Source organism: Pelodiscus sinensis, chromosome 5 (assembly GCF_049634645.1).
Source record: "Pelodiscus sinensis isolate JC-2024 chromosome 5, ASM4963464v1, whole genome shotgun sequence".
Lineage (NCBI taxonomy): Eukaryota > Metazoa > Chordata > Testudines > Trionychidae > Pelodiscus > Pelodiscus sinensis.
This window is the reverse complement of record NC_134715.1, coordinates 87370507-87390652: the sequence shown is the minus strand read 5'-3', so window position 1 is coordinate 87390652 and position 20146 is coordinate 87370507. Positions and strand designations below refer to the sequence as shown.

The 20146-nt window shown below is 40.4% G+C and overlaps 1 protein-coding gene across 12 annotated transcripts in view; it reads right to left on the bottom strand.

The window, feature by feature from the left end:
* The window catches only part of FRYL (FRY like transcription coactivator), a 389109-nt gene that overhangs the window by 13259 nt on the left and 355704 nt on the right, over positions 1 to 20146 (bottom strand). For all 12 annotated transcript variants that reach the window (XM_075930454.1, XM_075930453.1, XM_075930452.1 and 9 more), the window contains 3 exons: positions 12265 to 12472; positions 8576 to 8725; positions 5833 to 5931 (listed from right to left, as the gene is read on the bottom strand). In XM_075930454.1, coding sequence (XP_075786569.1) covers positions 5833 to 5931; positions 8576 to 8725; positions 12265 to 12472 — 457 coding nt within the window. The remainder of the gene's footprint in view (positions 1 to 5832; positions 5932 to 8575; positions 8726 to 12264; positions 12473 to 20146) is intronic.

Sequence of the window (20146 nt, the reverse complement as noted above, 5' to 3'; positions counted from 1 at the left end):
TGTTGGCTTTTTGTCACTTGCTCCCTTTATGTGTGTACCGTAAAAGAGCATGCTGGAGACCAATTCCTACTAGTGTAAATTAGAGAAGAAAAAACAAAAACAAAAAAACCAGTGCAGCCAGAAAGGAGGAAAAAAACATGAAGCTGTGGTTCCAGCTCCAGTGGAGAAGTAAACAAGAGAAGTAAAGACCCTGACACCTGTCCCTCTCCCCTCCCAGGTGACCATATTTAAAAAAATAAAACAGCTTGCCCAAACTGTCCCTCGCTCCCTTTCCCCCCCCCCCCCCAAGCAGGGCTCACCCAAGCCATCCTCTTTGCCTCCTGGGGCTGGGACTGACCCTCCCCCACATCTGATTCTGGGGTTGAGTCTCCCCTCCTGAACTCTGCACTCCCCAGGGTTGGGTCTACCCCCCCCCCCAGCTCAGGGGCTGACCCCTACCCCTGAGCCCTGTGCCACCGCAGCTGGGGCTGAACTAAAAAAGGATTCTTTTGAATAGAACACAAATATATTGATTATATAAAATAATTTAAGTTCAGCTTTCATGATAGAATTTGCACTACAATACTTCAGTGAGGTAAACTGAATTTTTTTTACAGTGTAAATGTTTTGTAATAAAAATAAATAATACAGTGAGCACTATATACTTTGTATTCTGTGTTGTAATTGAAATCAATATATTAAAAGATGTAAAAAACATCAAAATATTTAAATAGTATTCTTATTGTTTTACAGTGTAATTAATCACAATTAATTTTTTCAATCACTTAACAGCCCTATATACCACATACAACATTTGTATATTTTTCACTGTAAAGTTTTTAAAACAGATTTACAGTTAGGCTCAATTCTTGGGGTTGATCCTACAGGTAAGTAGTTTACTATACCACACAGATTGCTTTTATACAATAATTACCTATTAGAATATAGCCAGCCAATTTACTTCAAAGACATCCTGTATGTCTCACTAACTTTATTAGCCGACACATATGTTAGGCACAGTATGTACCATGTTCAAAGTTATTATGTACATGGTATTAATATACAGAATAGAGAAGTTTATCTGAATGTGATATGCTCTTCCTACGATTCTATTCATCCACATAATTTATTCCACAGCACTTTGAAAAGCTGAAGTCAGCTTTGCTTTTACAGAACAGGAAATTCATCAAAGCAAAGATACAAGAAAAGTTTGTATCAAATACATTTAGGGGAAACTTTCATGGCTCATCAGTATTTGGAATGGAATATTCAGATGAGATATGGGAAAGTACAGGGAGGTACTTTTACAGACCAGCAGCTAGAATGCTAATATCCAAACGAAAAATAAGGAAGGTACCAAACAACAAGCTAAGGAACTGGTTAAATGAATTTTAATGATGTGTAATGTAAAGAGTTTTGTAACTTGTAAAATCATCTGATACAGCTAGCTGAAATACATATCTCCGAGGCACACTATGTATGGTGAACATGTCGTGAGAATTTGCTTTCACAGAAGAAGAATGTCTCTGTTTTTGTATGGTACTGCTTTGTGGTCAGGCAATACATTTGGCTATATTAAGTTAATTGGCATTTTGAACATTTAAAGAATGAACAGCAACCATGGGCAAACAACTGGATACAACTTTGAATCAATACTTTCTTTTGCCCTATTTAATTTCAGCATGCTTTAAGCTCAACACTTCCGAAGACTCCTAAACCTCCATTTATTGCACAACACACAAACAGTTGTGAATTCATTGAATAAATGAAAATAATATGTTTTAATTATTGTGGAACAAGAAAACCAATTGGAGAAAATTAGCCATTATTTCTAAATTAAATTATGTTATGCGAATTAAAATAAGAATGTTACCATCTTTCCTTTCTTGATGCAAATTAAAAAAAAAAAAAAAGCAAATCTGCCTTAGGCTCTTAGATATTTCAGAACAATTTCTCTGACCCAGTGAAACCTTTGCCCTGCCCTAATCACTCACAAATATATCAGTAAAAGACAGGTTGAATACAGGAATAAGTCCTTGGGCAGTCTTTTGACAGCATCACTAACGAAAACATGTGTGCTCCACTGTGATATACTGACAGAGGCCATCCTTAACTTCCCTACACCAGATTCCTTTATGTAAACAAAATGCACACAACTTAAGAGATTCTGCATTAATCTTTATGGATAGAATAAACTAGAACAAAAATGAAAATACAAAAATATAATTGAAAATTTAAAGTGCCTTTATGGTTACAAAAGGTGATCAACATTGACTGTTTGTTAGTCAATAATTTAAAAAAATCAAACTTTTTATGTGTATATGGGCAATTAACTCACTGAGAAACAATCCACATAGAAAGAATCTTGCGATACCAGTTTGTGTAATTACTTTTCAAGGTATAAAACACATACCTTGATTCAAGTCCCTATTCTGCCTCTTCATGGGTGATCTTGGGCAAGTCTCTTAGCCTCTCCATGTCTCAAGTTCTCCCTCTGTAAAATGGGGAAAATAGTATTTCCCTATTTCACAGGTATGTTAAAACATACATATTAGGGATGTGTGGCACTCTGATACGGTGCTACTGGAGACATTCAAATTATCAGATGAGACTTAATCAGAAACATAGCTAGTGCAGAACACTTATATTTGTACTTATAATCCAAACATTGTTTAGGATTTTTCAGGGTTTAAAAAAATGGAATTAGTGTGATAATAGTAAGGGTAACAAATTAATACTAATAAACAAACAGATCTTTTTTATTTGAGCTATCTACTAAACAAAAAGGGTCAATTCTCTTGATTTTTGGCTGCTATGGTGACTTTGAAAAGACTAAGGTGAATCCATATGTTTCATTTATGTTCTGATTTAGGTCTCATCTCATAACAGAAGAGTGACTTGGCTGAAAATACATTAGCCTTTCCAATAAACCTCATTGAATTTTATCTCCTTCAGTGTATATTTAAAAGGTACAGTGTCAACTAGAAAAATCACCTTTGTGTGAACATTTAGCAACTATTCTGGTGTGACTTCTAACATTGCTATAACTAGAGGAGTGTTGGCGAAAAAATGCCTCTTTTTTATAGTTTGTTCACTTTGTGCATATGACAGAACTTTGGATGTGATCCAACTCCCACTGAAGTCAGTGGAAGACTCTCCATTGACATCAATTAAAGTTAGATCAGGTTCTCCAAAATAGTCAGTTTTACTGTTTCCTCTATGTAATCAATTTCTCCAAAGCTAAAAAGACCCTTATTAAAATCAAAGATAGGACAAGAAAAGTCCCTTATTTAAAATCTTAAAAGGACCTTTTAAATAAAAATTTAGAAAACATAATTTAAAAACTCTTCTAAAAATTAGAGTTTTCAAAAATGTTTCTCCAAGAAGCTCAGACTGAGAGAGATAGAATGTAGAGATAATTAACCAAGGAAACCAGATGCCTCTTTAGATTACTTCTAACAAAAATGTGGCAGCATGTCAGAACCATTTAATAGAGGATTGCAAATATGATATATTAATGATCATTACATTCCCTGAGTGGTACAAGATTGTTTACCATACAACCCAATGCCTGTTAGGCAAATATCAAGAGACCATTTAGGTTTTCAAAACAGAAGAGCTAGAAAGACCAAATTCAGAGCCAGTGTCCTAGGTTCACACCTTTGCATATGTCAATAGATGCAAGCCCATAAGGTAAGCCTGCATGGAACTGAACCAATTTGATAGAATCTTTAATAGAACAACAAGTCTTGTGGATAAGGGAGAAGCAGTGGATGTGGTATACCTAGATTTTAGTAAGGCATTTGATACAATCTTGCATGATCTTCTTATCAATAAACTAGGCAAATACAAGTTAGATGGGGCTACTATAAGATGGTGCATAACTGGCTGGATAACTGTTACTTGACCAGTTTTTGTTTAAGTTTGTTCTCAGAGAGTAGTTATTAACGGTTCACAATTATGCTGAAAGGGCATAATAAGTGGAGTTCCACAGGGTTCTGTTTTGGGACCAGTTCTGTTTAATATCTTCATCAGTGATTTAGATATTGGCATAGAGAGTACACATAAGTTTGCAGATGATACCAAACTGGAAGGAGTCGGAGGATAGGGTCATAATTCAAAATGATCTGGGCAAACTGGAGAAATGGTCTCAGGTAAATAGGATGAAGTTTAATAAGGACAACTGTGAAGTACTCCATTTAAGAAGGAACAATCTGATTCACACATACAGAATGGGAAATGACTGTCTAGGAAGGAGTACTACAGAAAGGGATATAGGGGTCATACTGGACTACAAGCTAACTGAGTCAACAGTGTGACACTGTTGCAAAAAAAGCAAACATGATTCTGGGATGCATTAACAGGAGTGTTATGAGGGAGACATGAGAAGTCATTCTTCCACTCTACTTTGTACTGATTCGGCCTCCATTGGAATACTGTGTCCAGTTCTGGGCACCACATTTCAAGAAAGACGTGGGGAAATTGTAGAGGTCCAGAGAAGAGCAACAAGAATGATTAAAGGTCAGAGAACATGAGCTATGAGGGAAGACTGAAAGAATTGAGCTTCTTTAGTTTAGAAAAGAGAAGACAGAAGGGACACGACAGTGGTTTTCAAGTACATAAAAGAGTGTTACAAAGAGGAGGGAGAAAAATAGTTCTCCTTGGCCTCTGAGGATAGGACAAGAAGCAATGGGCTTAAACTACAGCAAGGGAGCTTTAGGTTGGACATTAGGAAAAACTTGCCAACTGTCAAGAGTGGTTAAACACTGGAATAAATTGCCTAGGGAAGTTGTGGAATCTCCATCTCTGGAAATATTTTAGAGCAGGTTGGATAGACATCTCTTGGTGCTTGGTCCTGGGTGCTTGGTCCTGCCATAAGGGCAGGTGACTAGAACTGACCTCTCAAGGTCCCTTACAGTTCTAGTGTTTATGATTCTATGATTTCCTCAGCATCTTCTGACAGACTTCTCTAGATCTCCACCAATATTTTCAAAATGTCCTCTCTCAATGGCACCTTTGGGGTTTAGTGACAACAGTATCACCATTAGCCTAACCAGAGACTGCTCTCTTTTCTAGACAATTACTCTGACATAGGTGTGTACAAAATGCATCTCTTCCTACATTCGCAACAGTGAATCTGGTTCCATATTTTCTTTATTTTATGAAAGGGAGCTTGTTTGAATTTCCTGGAGCTAGTATGCTTCTAAAGTCAGTTTAATGACATTGGTTCACAAAAGCAAGCACACATGCTTTGCTGAAAGTTCAATTTTTAAACTACTGCCCTTTGCAAAGAGGCTAGGTTTAACATATACCTTCAGGGTCTAAACTATTTAATTATATTGTCTAAATGTCAACTTTATTTAAAATCTCAGCACCACAGACCCTCTCTACGTCACAGTACTTATATAAAGGAGTAACAAGATTACCGTGAGTTCCGCACTGATGAATTTTCACCTTTTGAACATCTAACAATTACCCATAAACACAGTAAAAATTAATAGTGTATAGGCAGGGCTCGCCAAGCGGCAGCGAGCCCCACTCGCCAGCCGTGCGGTTCGGCATGCTGTGCATGCAAAGACTGCGCTGTGCGGCTGTGCCGGCTTGTAATCTACTCGCTACGGGCAAGTAGATTACACTAATTGTCAAGCTTTGTGTATAGGTATGTGCAACAAGCATCAACTACACATAGCTCAAATAATACTTTAAAACTATACAAAATAGAAGAGACAATGCTAGTAACAAAAGGAAGTCTACTATTTTGTTTGAGATGAAAGGCTTGATATTCTTGTGAAAGTCTAGTATTTTTTTAAAATTCTGAAACTGGTATTAGGCTAATAAATAATGCAGACTCACCTGCTCTGCTGCCTCTCTTTTGGCATTATAGGTATCTAGATGTTCTTGGAGCTCCAGAACACTGAACTTCAATATTTCTAGTAAGCCACAGGACATTAGCTAGAACATAAAAATATTTTTTCTAACAACAAATTAAAACACTCTTAAATTGTTAGACCACGTTTGAGAAAGCACATACAATTTACCCGTTGTGCACATCATATGTAACCCCCCTGTTTTTAAGTTTAAACAAACATTTGCAGCCATACCACTCCAACCTGTTAGATGCAATCAGATTTTGAAGACATGCAGGGTTGCACCTAATTAGAACTTGGATGAGAAACCTCAAAAACACTTAAGTGCTGTATGAAGTTGTGCTTCTGATTCAACCTGTGGTGTATTTCCCATCTAAAAGCTAAATCATCAGTTTGCAATCTCACCTTTAGGAAAAGACAATGTGTGGTGCTGTCCCAGAGCAGCTCAGGAGGGAGACTGCATGACACAAGGGGGCATGTCTACATTGCAGAGTTTTTCTGGAAAAATAGCCGTTTTTCTGGAAAAGCTGCATTTACGTCTGCACTGCAATTGTGTTCTTTCGATAGAAAGTCGAAAGAACGCAGGGGGTTCTTTTGACAGCGGTAAACCTTTTTCTATGAGGAAGAAGTCTTTTTCCGAAAGAGCTCTTTTGGAAAAAACACATGTGGCCCGGTGGCCACTCTGTCCATAGTAATCACAACTTAAATGCGAGATAGCGTCCAATTGTTGTGGACGCTATCTTGCGAAAAAGCAGATTGCTTTTTCGATGCACTTTTGCTATGTGGACACTCTCTTCCAGAAAAGTGTCTTCTGAAGCCTGCAGTCTAGACATAGCAAGGGAGTCTCAGTGTCCCTTCCGGTCTATTTAAGGAAGGGGGTAAATTGCACTAGGTCTACAGCTGTCACAGCATATGCTATCTAGAGCATAGATGTAACTATGTTGTCAGTCATGTTGGTGTGGGGAGATGAAATGATAGTCTTTCCCTTTCCTTTCCACCTGTGCAATGGGCAAGTAATGGATTTGCTTCCATCCTGCATGCAGCATAACAGTGCAAGGGAGTAAGTAAGTAGGTTCCTTATGCACTATGTACTTTCCTGTGCCAGTGTGTAGAACAGGTCAGAATTGGCCCTAATTCAATAAGGAACCAGAACCCACGATTCTGTCAGAATACTGTTCTACTGGAAAAAATACGATTTTGATTTCCCTGTGTAGAAAAACTCTATGGCACACTTCAAATCAACAAGGATGGCAGAATCTGCCATTTATAAATAAAAGGATATTGAACTCCCCACTCTACCTTTCGGATGCACCATTTAATTTGACAATAGGATGAAACCTTGAAATTTATGACAGGTAAAGAGAGCAGTGAATGAAATTATTGATATTTACTATCTAAATCAATCCATTGTTTGTCATTATTAGGAGAAATAATTAAATTTCACAATTATTCTATAGTTAGAAAGGACTATATTTTACAACTGAACTCACAGCTATAAACTACTGTTTTGATACTCCTCTTTTTCATTTGTACCAATGGTTCTCAAAGCATGGTCCATCGATCACTGCCTCACAGGTGGATCGTGGCTTGAGGCTCCCATAACCCTCCACTGCCCAGCAAGGTTGGAGCGCTAGCTTCCTGATGTGTGTGTGTTCGTGTGTAGCCCTGAGCCTCGAGGGCCAGATTCTATTTGTGGGGGGAACAAATGACTCCATGCACTGCTGTTCCCCCTCATCCCACTAGGGGAATGGCAGTGCAGGGAAGCACTACCCAGAGGCTTTTCCTGCTGCTTCCGTTGGCCAGAATCATAGCCAAAGGCAGCAGTGGGAGGCAGTACCTAGGAGGGCAGAGGGCGCAAAGCCTGGTAAGTGCCCCTCATGCCCTGACCCCCAGCCTTATCCTCCTCACTCATGTCCCTCCACCGAGACCCTGCCTCATACGCTTACTCCTGCACCCTTCCTCTGGCCAGGCCCCCCCTTCCCCTCACACCCAGTCTGCCCCAGCACCCTCCCTTGCTCCTGCACTCTCCTTCCTGGCCAGACACTCCACCCAGAGCCCACTCCTGCACCCTCTCCCCCACCCAGACACTCCACCCTGAGCCTGCTCCTGCATTCCATCTCCTACCCAGACCCCCCACTCCCACCCTCAGCACCCAATGGGACCAACAGCCACCATGAGCCCTGGGGCAAGGTGTGGAAAGGCCATATCTGCACCCCTGGGAAAGGTGGGGCTGAGGGCAGTCAGTCCTTAGCTATGGGCCCTCCCTAGATTTCAAAGCCATACAGAGTAGCACTCTGGCACTCCCACTGCAGTTCAAAACAACTCTGAGCCCCTTTGTCTGGGCCCCAGGGCAATTGTCCCCTTTGCCTCCCTGCCTGTACCCTACTTCCTGGACAGTCAAGCACCCTTCCCCCTCCTGCACCCATTTTGTCATCATAGGTTGCTGGCTGGTGGTCCGTGGAAAGGTTTGTATTGAGCAGGTTGGGCTATGTGCCAAAAAGTTTGAGAACCCTTGATTTATACAAATTAGTCTTTTTATTTTTAAATACAAGTACTATCCATGATACTATAATTAATGATAAGCTCTTTACCTGTACCCTTAGAAAAAATTCCCTCAACATTATATTCTGAAGGTTGAAGCATAAAATATTCTGTATCCATTCAGAAAGGCTATTAAATACAGGTATTTTAATCTAGTACTATATTGCTGACTGCACATAAGATTTTACCGTTTCAGCATCAATAAAGACTGTTGGGCATTCTGAACACATCATCATCACCTCCAACGAACTTTTAAATTTTGTTCCAATACGCTGTAGACCCTCACCAAGAAAACTGACTGCAGCATTTGTTATAGTTCCAAACTTTCTTTGAATGGTCTAGAATAAAAATAGAAAAAAATATTTAATTGCATTACTTTCTTTTTTTTTAGCACAAGATAAAGGAAATCTCTTTTTTTCTATTCTGACAAAGAATACTACACACATTTGTGTCATTACACTCTCTCTCTCTTTGCTGGATAAAAGTAGAAAAACATTACAAAGAAGATAAAAGAAGGAGAATAGTTCCTAAAACTATGGTACTGTATATTGCCTTGAGTCAGGGATGAAAGTATTATTTAGGAGTATTAAGACCACAACATAGACACTAAGCTCTTTTGGGGCAGTGCCACTGTCAGCAGCAGCACAGAAGTGAAGTTGGTTGGGAAAAGGGGGTGGGTTACTATGTGTCTGGTTTTCCCAGCAGTCTCTTCCACGAGAAGGAGGGGTATCAGGTGACAGCGGGAGCTGCAACCTCCCTTCATGGGCATTGGGGGAAGTGACAGCTAGAACTGCGGAGCTTCCTAGAGCTGGCTGCGATCTTGGAGATGGATATGACCCACCCTAGCACTCTACGAACGGTCCCTGCAAGAGAAGAACAAGTCTTGTTCTCCCCCACCTCCCAGTTCCTGGTATACTAGCAGCTGGTGCCATATTTCATGAGGGAAGATAAGATTTCACATTCCATTACATGTTTTTCAGGGCTGTGAATTTATTTTATAAATAAATAAGTGATGTATGCAATTCATCCTCAGCAAGTGCCAATTAAAAGGTTATGCCAGCACACATTACCATATATTTTGATACTTCACAGTTAAAAAATACTACTTTAGAAACCTTTTTGATTTTTAAATTTTTTAAACTAAGTAAGTTTATAAGACTATGGTTCTGACCCAGTATGTTCCTATAAATTATTTTTATAAAACCTGAAAAATCATATACAAATGACTACATTCAAATAATGTTAGTAAGGTTGCAAATCCAAGCACTGAGTAGCTAAGAAATGCCAGGATTTATGTTAAGCCTTTATTCTGCTGCTTGCACTGATACATTATAGTCATGGCCCCCTATAAGCCAAATCACAATAGAGCGATTACACAGCAGGTACTCTTCAGTTCAGCAGCAAGAAACTCTCAGTTCCACAGCAATGCTAATTAGCTCAATTTGTTGATTTTTCATAGTATATTGCTGAATTCTCTAAATTTTATGGAGCCTCTCAGTAATAGAGAACAGTTACTCCCAACGTGGTCAGATGGTCAGGGATACTGAAAACAGCAATCATTTTTTCCCTCTGTCATTCCTACTCCAAATGGGGGGGGAGGGGGGTTGAAGGTGTAGGGTAAATTGAGGCAGCCCATGGTATCTTGCTGAGAACTGTCAAACTCAAATCTGAAAGTATCAGACCAAGCCTGAGAAGCACACAGTACAGCAGTTACTGTGACCCTGGTTCCCCTGGCAACCACATTCCAAAAGGGCCTCACTTTGATAAGGCCGGTACCAAACAACCGTGCGGGATTGTTTTTCATTGTCTGCTTTATTCCTAGAAAAAGCTTGGATCCCAAAGATCGCGCGCAGGCAATACCACCCCTACAGGAGACGCATTATATTTCCGGTCGACAAAATAACCATCAACATGCCTTTGTTTATGTTGGCTTATTTAGCTTGTTAGGAATAGCTATTTGTATTAGTGATACCTTGTTAAATTGGTAATGGGAGGAGATGCTGTGTAACTGTTGTAGACCATTGGCTTATGTGCATCTCTCACTTCCGCTGCTAGACCTATCAAATTACTTCTCCTCCATCCATCTGTACCTATATAATCTAATGTATGTTTTGGTTAAGTTAGTGCTCACCGGGTTAACCCTGAATGAGTACTCCACCAGCTATGTGAACCAATAAATCCTCTGCTTGTTTTCACCTGCACCCAGTGTGTCCAAGAAATTATTCCCCACAAAGGTATGGTGAAGGAGTGATGTATGGTCACAAGAAGCATCTTGTCTTCTTATGGCAATCTTATAGCCCCTACTTGCTTTAATCCAGCCCTAAACATATCAAAGCCTGGGAGAGATGAAAATCTGCCCATTGCCTACAGCCCTCTGACCTAGTCCTTGTCTGCTACATTCCTTTTGGACACATACTTGATTAGCTGTGAATGTAAGTCCTCATAAGCCAGGAAAGCTGTTGCTGTGCTTTCTGGCTCCTCTTTTTATGAGCAGTAGGGAAAGAGAAAATGCTGCTTATGTAATGTACTCCCCCTTGAAGTGAAAGTAGCAGAAAGGGAAAACTGAGGCCAGGCCATGGTAGGGAAGGCAGGAGTAAAATGACTGATTCTGCAGCTATAGCATGAAATTCCATAACATATGACAAAATGACTAATTCAGTAGAGTATCAGACTGTATGAGGGTACTGATTATGATATAGCCTTTAACTACAAAATCCAATAGCTTCCTGCCTCTTTCAGTGCATAGGATGGATGGTGATCAGGGAATGAATGTAGGTTATATAGTGAATGAGACTGTTGTCTGAGCCATCCCTTCTTCCTTTATTGCAAAATTTGGAAGGTATATACTGAATGAGGCAGGGGACTGCAGCAAGAGATGGTTTTCTGGTAAATGCACTTGAATGGCACCCACTAGGACTGTGTTGCATCATTACCTCAGAGACTTCCTGTATGATGCTGAACAAATAATCTAAGATAGCATTTTCACAGAGGGCTACTAATTATTTGCTTCTAGGAGCCCAACTTCAGACAGCTGTGGTCTGATTTTCAGAGAAGCTGAGCACTTGTAATTACAACTGCATTAAGTGGGAGATGAAGTTGTCTAAACCTCTGCAGTTAAGGCAGTATAGTTGGGTTCAGGAGTTCTTGATTTCTAATATTGATTTGGCCACTCACTAATGGTACAGCCTTGATCAAGTCACTTTGCCTTTCTGAGTCAGTTTCACTAGGGTAAACAATACTGATCCACCTTCTCACAGGACACTGGGAGGATTGAGCCATTAATGTCTAATTTACAATACTTACAACATATCAAGTGCTAAAAAAAAAAATTAAGTGCTCTGAAAAAAAAATCACTCCCTAGCTAGGTTCTTAATAATTGAGGCAAACTAAATTAACAGAAATTTTTGAAAATTTTAGTCTTAAACTGCTAGTGTATCTTTTCCCTTTCTGGGAAAAACCTTCTTATTTTATGGGATATTATGAAGATAAATTCAGTAATATTTGTTAGGCTGGCATACTATGGTGATGAGTGCTACAAAGCTCATGAAAAAATCAATAATTCTGCAATCGGGAAAGGGTTTGGATAAGGTTCAGTGTTCAGTTAAAAAACAAGGTGTGTGTGGGGTGGATAGCAAAAATGATTAGTCTAAAAAGAAATACTGAACAGATGCCTCATTTCCTGCACAATATTCATCCTCGGAATTGAATGAGGCAGGGTCCTGTGGAAAAAATATTTCATTATAATATATTAAAGTAATGTTTTTATATTTGTTCTGTATGTAATTATTTATAGTAGTGACAGGCCTTAGAAAACTAATTAGAAAAAGAAGCTGTTTGGAAAAAAAAATCAGAAACAAATTAGTAATGAGTCACTGACCTGAAATAATCTAGAGAACACATGAAAAGTATAGACTGCACAAGATCCATCAGTGTCTGACAGCATTTGATTGACATGGCAGCGCCAGGCCTCCTCTTCATCATCATATGTCACTGGCTGAAAAGCTGCCAATATGGCAGAAAGAAATGGTGAAGGTGGTGGTGAAGTCTGTACTTCTGGAAAACCATCCTGTTCTTCCTCATCTTGGCTGTAAATAAAGTAAGTGATACAAATTTGTCAGTAAATACTATGGGAAAAAGAAAAGACCATGCAGTATAATTGAGTTGCCAAATCTAAAAATCTAGAGAAAATTCTGTTTTGTTTTAAACAAAATGAAATCTGTAGTGAAAATGAAGCAGGAAAAGTTTAAAAAAACAAGGCTTTTGCTGCTACAGTATAAATGTTGGTACTACACCCTCAAGGTATGTCTATACTACAGGGTTATTTCAAAATAGTTAATTTGAAATAGCTTATTTTGAAATAACACATCTACACACAAAATGCATTTCGAAATAGCGTTTTGCTATTTCAAAATAGCGCATCCACACTGAGTGGACACTGAATTGCATTGAAGGCCGGCCAGAACCAGGTCCAGCAGGGCATCAGGTCAGGTGTTTATTTGTGTGGCTGCTGCCTGGGGCTATCTGAGGCTTGTGCTTAAAAGGACCTCCAACCCCGGGCAGCCAGTTCTCAGGTTTCCCTGCTTGCTTGCCTACTTCGATGAGGGACAGCAGAGCATTTTGTCTCTGCGTACTCTGGTTGCCCTCACTCAGGACACCACAGCACTCTGCAACATGAAGCCAGAACTGCCCCTGGGCACTCTGGTGCTTCTCGTAATCATGTTGATGTGAGCCTGGCTGCACTTTCTGCATGCTGCCATCCAGGAGGCCTTGCGGGAGAGCTTCCACCCTGAGGAGCACTAGAGTCTCCCTGGTCTGCCCCACTGGAGGCTTGTGCTTCATTCCTTCCCGACATCGTTCCACTTACCCTCCCAGCCCCACTTTCTGATGTCAAATAAAATACACGTATTTTCATGAACAGAAACTCTCTTTATTTAACAAAACTGGGGGGGGGGGCAGGGGAGAGAAGGGGAATAAAACTGGTGAGACTCGAGAAAAGAGGTGGGAGAGGGGAGGGGGAAACCTGGGAGGAGGGAGGTGGAAGGGGGAAGCAAGGGGAAAAAGGGGGAAGGGAAGCTCAGGGCTTAGGGTTGGGGGTCTTGCCGGACCAACTTGATTTACATGCGAACCTGCTCCTGGGTTCGCATGTGGCCTTTGGTGGCCAGGCTGGCAGCTATCCTGCCATAGATGGCTGCGTTCCTCCGTTTAGTGCGGAGATCATGGACGTTGGGGGCATCCCCCCAAACCTAAGTAAGGTCCCCCTGATCTCTGCCCTGGACCAGAAAGGCACCTACCTTCACCAGGCCCTGGCAGGCTCGTGGGAGCTAGCAGACTGTTCCTGGGGAGTGGCAGAGGGCTGGCTGCCAGTGGCTTGCTGGCTCATGTTTTGGGGCCACTGGGTCAGAGGCAGTGACTGCTGGCTCTGGGCTGGCAGGCTTGGAGCTGGCACAGGCACTGTGGCCAGAGTCAACCCCTATAAGGGCTCTGGGGAGGGAGAGGAGTGTTCTTGTTTGAGGCTGGAGTGGCTACCAGGGCACCCTGGGAAGGTTGGAGGCCCCCTATTTCGAAATAAGTGTCTACACAGCACTTATTTTGACTTAGCTATTTTGAATTTGGTGTTATTCCTCGTACAAGGAGGTTTACCAAATTCAAAATAAGTGCTCCACTATTTTGAATTTATTTTGAAATAGCGGTTTGGCTGTGTAGACGTTAGTAAAGTTAATTTGAAATAATGGCTGTGTAGACATACCCCTAAATATCTAGTACGTCTGACAAAGCAGAGTAAGTATCTTATACTAGTTAGTATTTTTATTAACAGAACATTTAATAAAAGGACATATATTCTTCCCAAAAATAATTTAATGAATATTCCACTCGTTGGCTATCTGATCATGGGCAGAGTAACAAAGCCCTAGCTTGCCTTTGGAGAAATCCAAAAAGTCTTGCTGCAGTACACCAATTTTTAAAATGATCTTAAGTAACATCTTTATATGGATGAAAATAAATTGGAACAGGTCCACTTGTATGGACCATTTAACAAACTTTTGTTCAAAGAATGTCCTACAAATGGACTTTTCATCATGTATCAAGGTTCTGATAATGCTGTTACTTATGAGACTTGATTAATCAAAGTCACTAACAATTTTAAAAATCTTCTGCATTAGAAGCAATTATATTTTATACAATTATTTTTCTTTATGCTTTATTACACAATCTTCCTATTTTATTTGCAATTAGAAAAGTTTATAAAGAATTTCATAAAATGAACAGTTGATGTTTTTCCCCCACTGTACACTTTCAGAGAGGCATTTGAAACATATTTTAAATAAAACGTGTCTATTTAGCACAGTATCGTGGCAGCAAATTGTAGATGCTAGCAATTTTAGTATGTTGTAGCAGCTACACCAATGCATGGTAAACCAAATTTCCTCTGCTTATTTTCTCAGTCCTTGATTAAAGAAAAATATTTTGAAAAACATTGTTTAGACTATTCATCAAAGCAATAATTTACAACATAACAATGAGAAATAAGTTGTGTTTGTAATGCTTGCATGTGTTCAGTTCAGTAGTGCAATGCCCATAAAAAGCTACAAGTAAAGCAAGCTTTTATGAGCAAGCTAATGGCAGGCAGTTTCTCCCATAATCTACAAGCAAACCTTGCAACATTTACCAAACACCTGTTAGTCACAGAAATAACCTTAAAAAGGTTATCTTCATCACCATTAAGGCTAGAACCAATTTTTCTTTGTATGTAATTACATTGCAAGAACAGGTGAATTCTGATCTGTACATTGGAAAGCAAACTGATGCTGATTGGCATCAGGCTTTAATATTTGCAAGGCATATTACAGTGACCCAATATAAAATCTACAAAAGCTCAGCTGCTCCTGTTTCTTTCCCATTGTGATTTACTCATCTTCAAACTAAGTAGGAGCCTTCTTGCACTGTGAGAACTGCTAAAGCTTACCTTCTGTCCTCCTCTGGTCCCCAACCTTTCCCCCTCCCCCTATGATGATGGCTTTGAGTCAACTGAGGATTCTTGTATGACACTGCTCCTCTAGGGCAGCTTTTTACATGCTATGTATTGGTTAAAAAATGCAAAGCAGATGGAACTGGGCTCAGGACTGACCCAAGAGTTCTATTTCCCAAACAGAGAAAAACAACAGTTACTTACCTCACAATAAGGGTGGCTTTTCAAATTATTTTGCACTTACAGCTGTCTATGTACTAAAGCACAGGAGTTTGGAACATTTTCACTAGTAGTGTTTAGCATAGTCACACATGTGGCGTATATAGCTTCATGCCCTCTGCTCCCAAGAGCACAGAGCCCATACTGCAATTTAGTTCCTCTGTTACTCAGGATCCACCCTTCAAGTTGCATAGCCATGAGTGGTTGTGAGATTCTCATGTGCAGAATATCTCAAGAGATCACAGCTATAGTAAGTTAAGCAACTATTCTTTCTTCTCTGAGCTAGTGCACTTGTGGATCTCACTTATAGTGATTACCAAGAAGTCATCATTAATGGAGCTGAGAGGCTAGGGATGTTAGATATAGTGTAATTGAATAGTTTTGTAACTGTATGAAAACTTAACCGTTACATGACTATATAATAGTCCCCAAGGGTGGGACCAGCAATCAATGCGCTCCAGTCCCACACCTGTGGAGCCAGTTTAAAAACCAGCTCCCCATGCACACCAGCTGCCTGCCATTCCTTGCTACTGCTTCTGATACAGAGGCAGCAGCGTGGGGTGGCAACAGCCCATCTCCGGGGGTTTGTGCTCCCCACGAAGAGGCTGCTTTATGTCTCAGATCCCCCACAGACAAGGGCTGCTGCCATGAAGCAGCCTCTGTCTGCGGTGAGCCCAGGTATGTGGCAGACAAAGGCTGCTCTGTGGGATGCAGAGCAGCTTCTGTCCACAGGGAGCTTGGATCCCCCATGGACAGGGGCTACTGCTGGGAAGCAGCCTCTGTTCATGGCAGTCCCAGGCTTGCTGTGGACAGAGACTGCTCTGTGGGATGCGGCATCTGTCCTACAAAGAGCTCAGGCCCATCGTGGACAGAAGCTGCTTCACAGCAACCTCCCCCTCACCCTTCTCCCACCTCTGCTGCTTCTAATAAAGGCAGCAGCATGTGAGGGCAGGCAGCACCGTGGAGACACTGAAATTCCCCACACTGCCTCTGTAGGAGGCAGCAAGGGTGGGAGCAGGTGGGTCCATGGATCTGGTTCCCTGTAAGTATTTGCTCCAACCTAGCTCCCTCACTCCCCCTCCTCCCCAAGGAGTGGTGGGGGCAGGTGGATCAGGTGCTCATGAGGAACTGGCTTTTAAGCCAGGACTTCACAGGCACTGGCTCCCACTCTCCCACACTTGCTGCCTCTGATACATAGCGCAGTCATCTACATTATAACATCCCTATGAGAGGCATGAGTTATTTGAAAAGAAATTGCAAAACTGCTTCGGAAATGGAATCAGATCTTGAAGCAATCACTCAGGAATTATGTTTTATAAACATGTGCACTATAAGCCAGGTAGCTGATCTGCAGATTTTGGACACTGTTATGTGCCTTAGGCATGCTATCCATGTGCCTTGTGCTCTGACAGAGTCCAAATGTTTGAAGCAGTTTTCTCAAATTTGATACTCATTTTGAGAGTATTTACAACAAAATAACCATCCCTTTTCATTTGTTGCCATAAGCAATGAAAAGTCCTTGAGTACTATAAACAGATTTGAGCTCTATCTAGGTAGTATAACAACAATATTCTGATAGCTTCAGTATGTAATTTAGCTACATCCAATGAAAATAAGGTTTCAGAAAAAGATTGGCAAGTGAATAAACTGACACAAAAATCTGACCACAATTTTGGAATAAAAGGTGGGTGTGATCTCAGTTACCCTCTCGATATGAAAAACTATATGGAGAATTTATCATTACAGCTTGCAATTCATTTATTTTATAAATTCATATAATTTCCACCAAAATTGACAACAGATGAACTGGACAATTTGATAGAGGTTCAAAAGGCAGGTGCATAATTAAAGAAAGGACTAGATTTAAGAGTGCAGGTGCATAATTAAAGAGAGAGACTGATCTCTCTCACAAGAGGAAAACACGAAGACCTCTCATAAATCTATTCACTGATTAATGAGAGAAAATTGAATCTCCTACTGGAGGATGAAATGTGAAAATAATTGCCAAATGAACTGTGGTCTCAATACATTTAAAAATCAGAAGCTCAGTAGAGGGACGTGGCATGAGCTGGCAATCACCTGGCCCGGCTCACTCTGGGTCCCCCCTGCTGTGCTTCAGCCTTTTAAATGTATTAATAGCCTGCTGGCTCTTACTACATTTGAAAGGCAGAGCCACAGCAGGGTTAGCTGCCAGGACCATGAGCTAACCCCACTGCAACTCCCTGGCTTATCAACTAGTCAATGGAAAATCCCATTAGTTTATTAAACTGTATTTAACATCCCTAGTAAATATTGCTGATAATGAAAATCATTTCCATTTTGCAGTATACATAATGCTAGCATATGATTTTTTGCCCTGAACAACACACTGTACTTCCAAAGAACAGTGTCTACTGAGAACACCCTGATATCCATCCAAATTGAGAGACATAATGCTAGATTTAGGTGAAGAAATAGACTATGATTTTGTGTTATCATATCCTTCTGAATTGGAAGTGTCATAAATTAGTAATCTGACAATAACTGTATGTCCAAGAATCAAGACTGATGAGGCCAAACAAGAGCCATCCATAAAATCTGACATTTTTCCTGCCTTGTGTACTGTAACACCCTTGGAATTAGAAATGAATTCAACTGTATGACCAACAAATCAAGGTGTCTTCTAAAGACCTTGGAGTGCTGCATGTGAACAAAATATTGGACATTTTCTCTTTTGATATGAAGTGAGTAAACCTATTTGGGGTAATTCCCACTCTTGGAAAAGTTAGTCTAGTAAATAATTTTTTTATTTCTATTCATAGGATGAGGTCACTTTCCTGTTCAGTGAGTCTGCCAGCCTATTACTCTCAGGAGAAAAGAGCTGTCACACTGATACAATTCTGAATACATCATTTCCAAAGACAAAGAAAGTCTGACATTCACATTCCCATGCCTATTTACAGAATAGGCTGCTGTGAAATTATCCATGAGAACTTGGATCAGTGTCTTCCATTATAGGTAGAAATGTTTTGCAAGTTAGTCTCACTGCTCTGAATTCTAGGATGTTTACATGCATTGTAAATGGATTTGTAAATGAGACCAAAAGCCCAGAGTCAAATGTGATTTATATGTGCTCCACAACCCATCTGGGATGCATCTGTTATCAGAGCTTTGGATGCAATGGGAGAAACAAACTGAGCTTCCATATATATTTTTCCATTATTTTCTACCATTCCATAGAAACTAGAATCTAGTCCAGAATCACCACGTCATGAAGCTTTGGGTTGTAAATTGACTCAAATCCAAGTATGAAATAATCTCCGATATAATCTAGCAAATGAAGTTACAGATATAAATGAAGCTCTTTGGCCTAGAAGATTCAGACACACCCTGACCATTTGAAGACAAACAAAACTGGAGGATCAGATTCTTTATTATCTGAAATTTATTCGATGTGAACAATGCTCCTGCTGCTACCAAATCTAGGAGAGCTAAACTTTTGAGGAACCAAGCCCTAGTGCTTCTAGAAAGATGATCTAATCAACCTCATGATACATAGCTCTCATATGAGAATGGTCCCTGAAAGGGGACTGAAAAGGGATGTGGGTGAGAGGCAGAGACTGAAACTGAGGGCATGTCTACACTACATAGCTTTTAACAACAAAGATGTGTTAACACAGACCTGTTGCTAAAAGTCAGTATGTGTGAACACTGTCAGCACTTGTGTCAACAAAATACTTCCACCTCCAATGAGTGGCTTTCCTTTTGTCAGCAGAAGCGCTTCTGCCTAAAAAGCAGCAATCACGTGCACTTGTGACAAAACTGTCGCTGACGGGGAAAGGGAGAGGGTTAAGCACCCATGAAAGACAAAAGTTTAGTTGAACAAGTGCAAGTATAGACAGTCTAAATGGGATAACTGTTCTTCCTGATTTGAAGGACCCATCAATCTGTAGTTATGGTCATACAAGCCTCCTGAAAATAAAGTAGGTCAGAACCAAGAGGTGGGCAAAAAGGTATAGATCCTTGTAAATTAGTCTAAGAGTCTTAGCTGTCACATCAAGTTTGACCCAATTGTGCAAAATGCAGAAGAGGATAGTGGAATTGACTTCTGATATCTAGATTTCTTTCTTGATGATGATGGAGGAGGTTAAGGAGGAGGAAGAGAAGGAGAAGAACCTATATTCCTAAACATACTAATATATACAACCAGGCTATGTCTAAACTGCATTCCTCTTTCAAAAGAGGAATGTAAATGAAGCGCGGATTTACAAATCTCGTGCTTCATTTGCATAATCGCGTGAGAGTATATCACTGAGTATTTCAGTGTGCTCATGGTGGGGTTGGGCGACCTCCTCTGTGGCAATTTTGAGCACAGCCACAGCTCTCTTAAAAAAGATTGTTAAAATGCTTGAAGTCATCTGCGGCTGATGATGGCAATAGCATAATCTCCTTGTCTGATAATGAAGAGGAGTTGGTGGGTGGTGAAGAATCAGGGGGGTGACTCCATTGCTTGAGGCACCTCCAATTGTTGCATAGATGTGGATGTTCTAGATGTAAGAGAAGCAGTGTGTTTGTGATGTCTCTTGTATGAGCC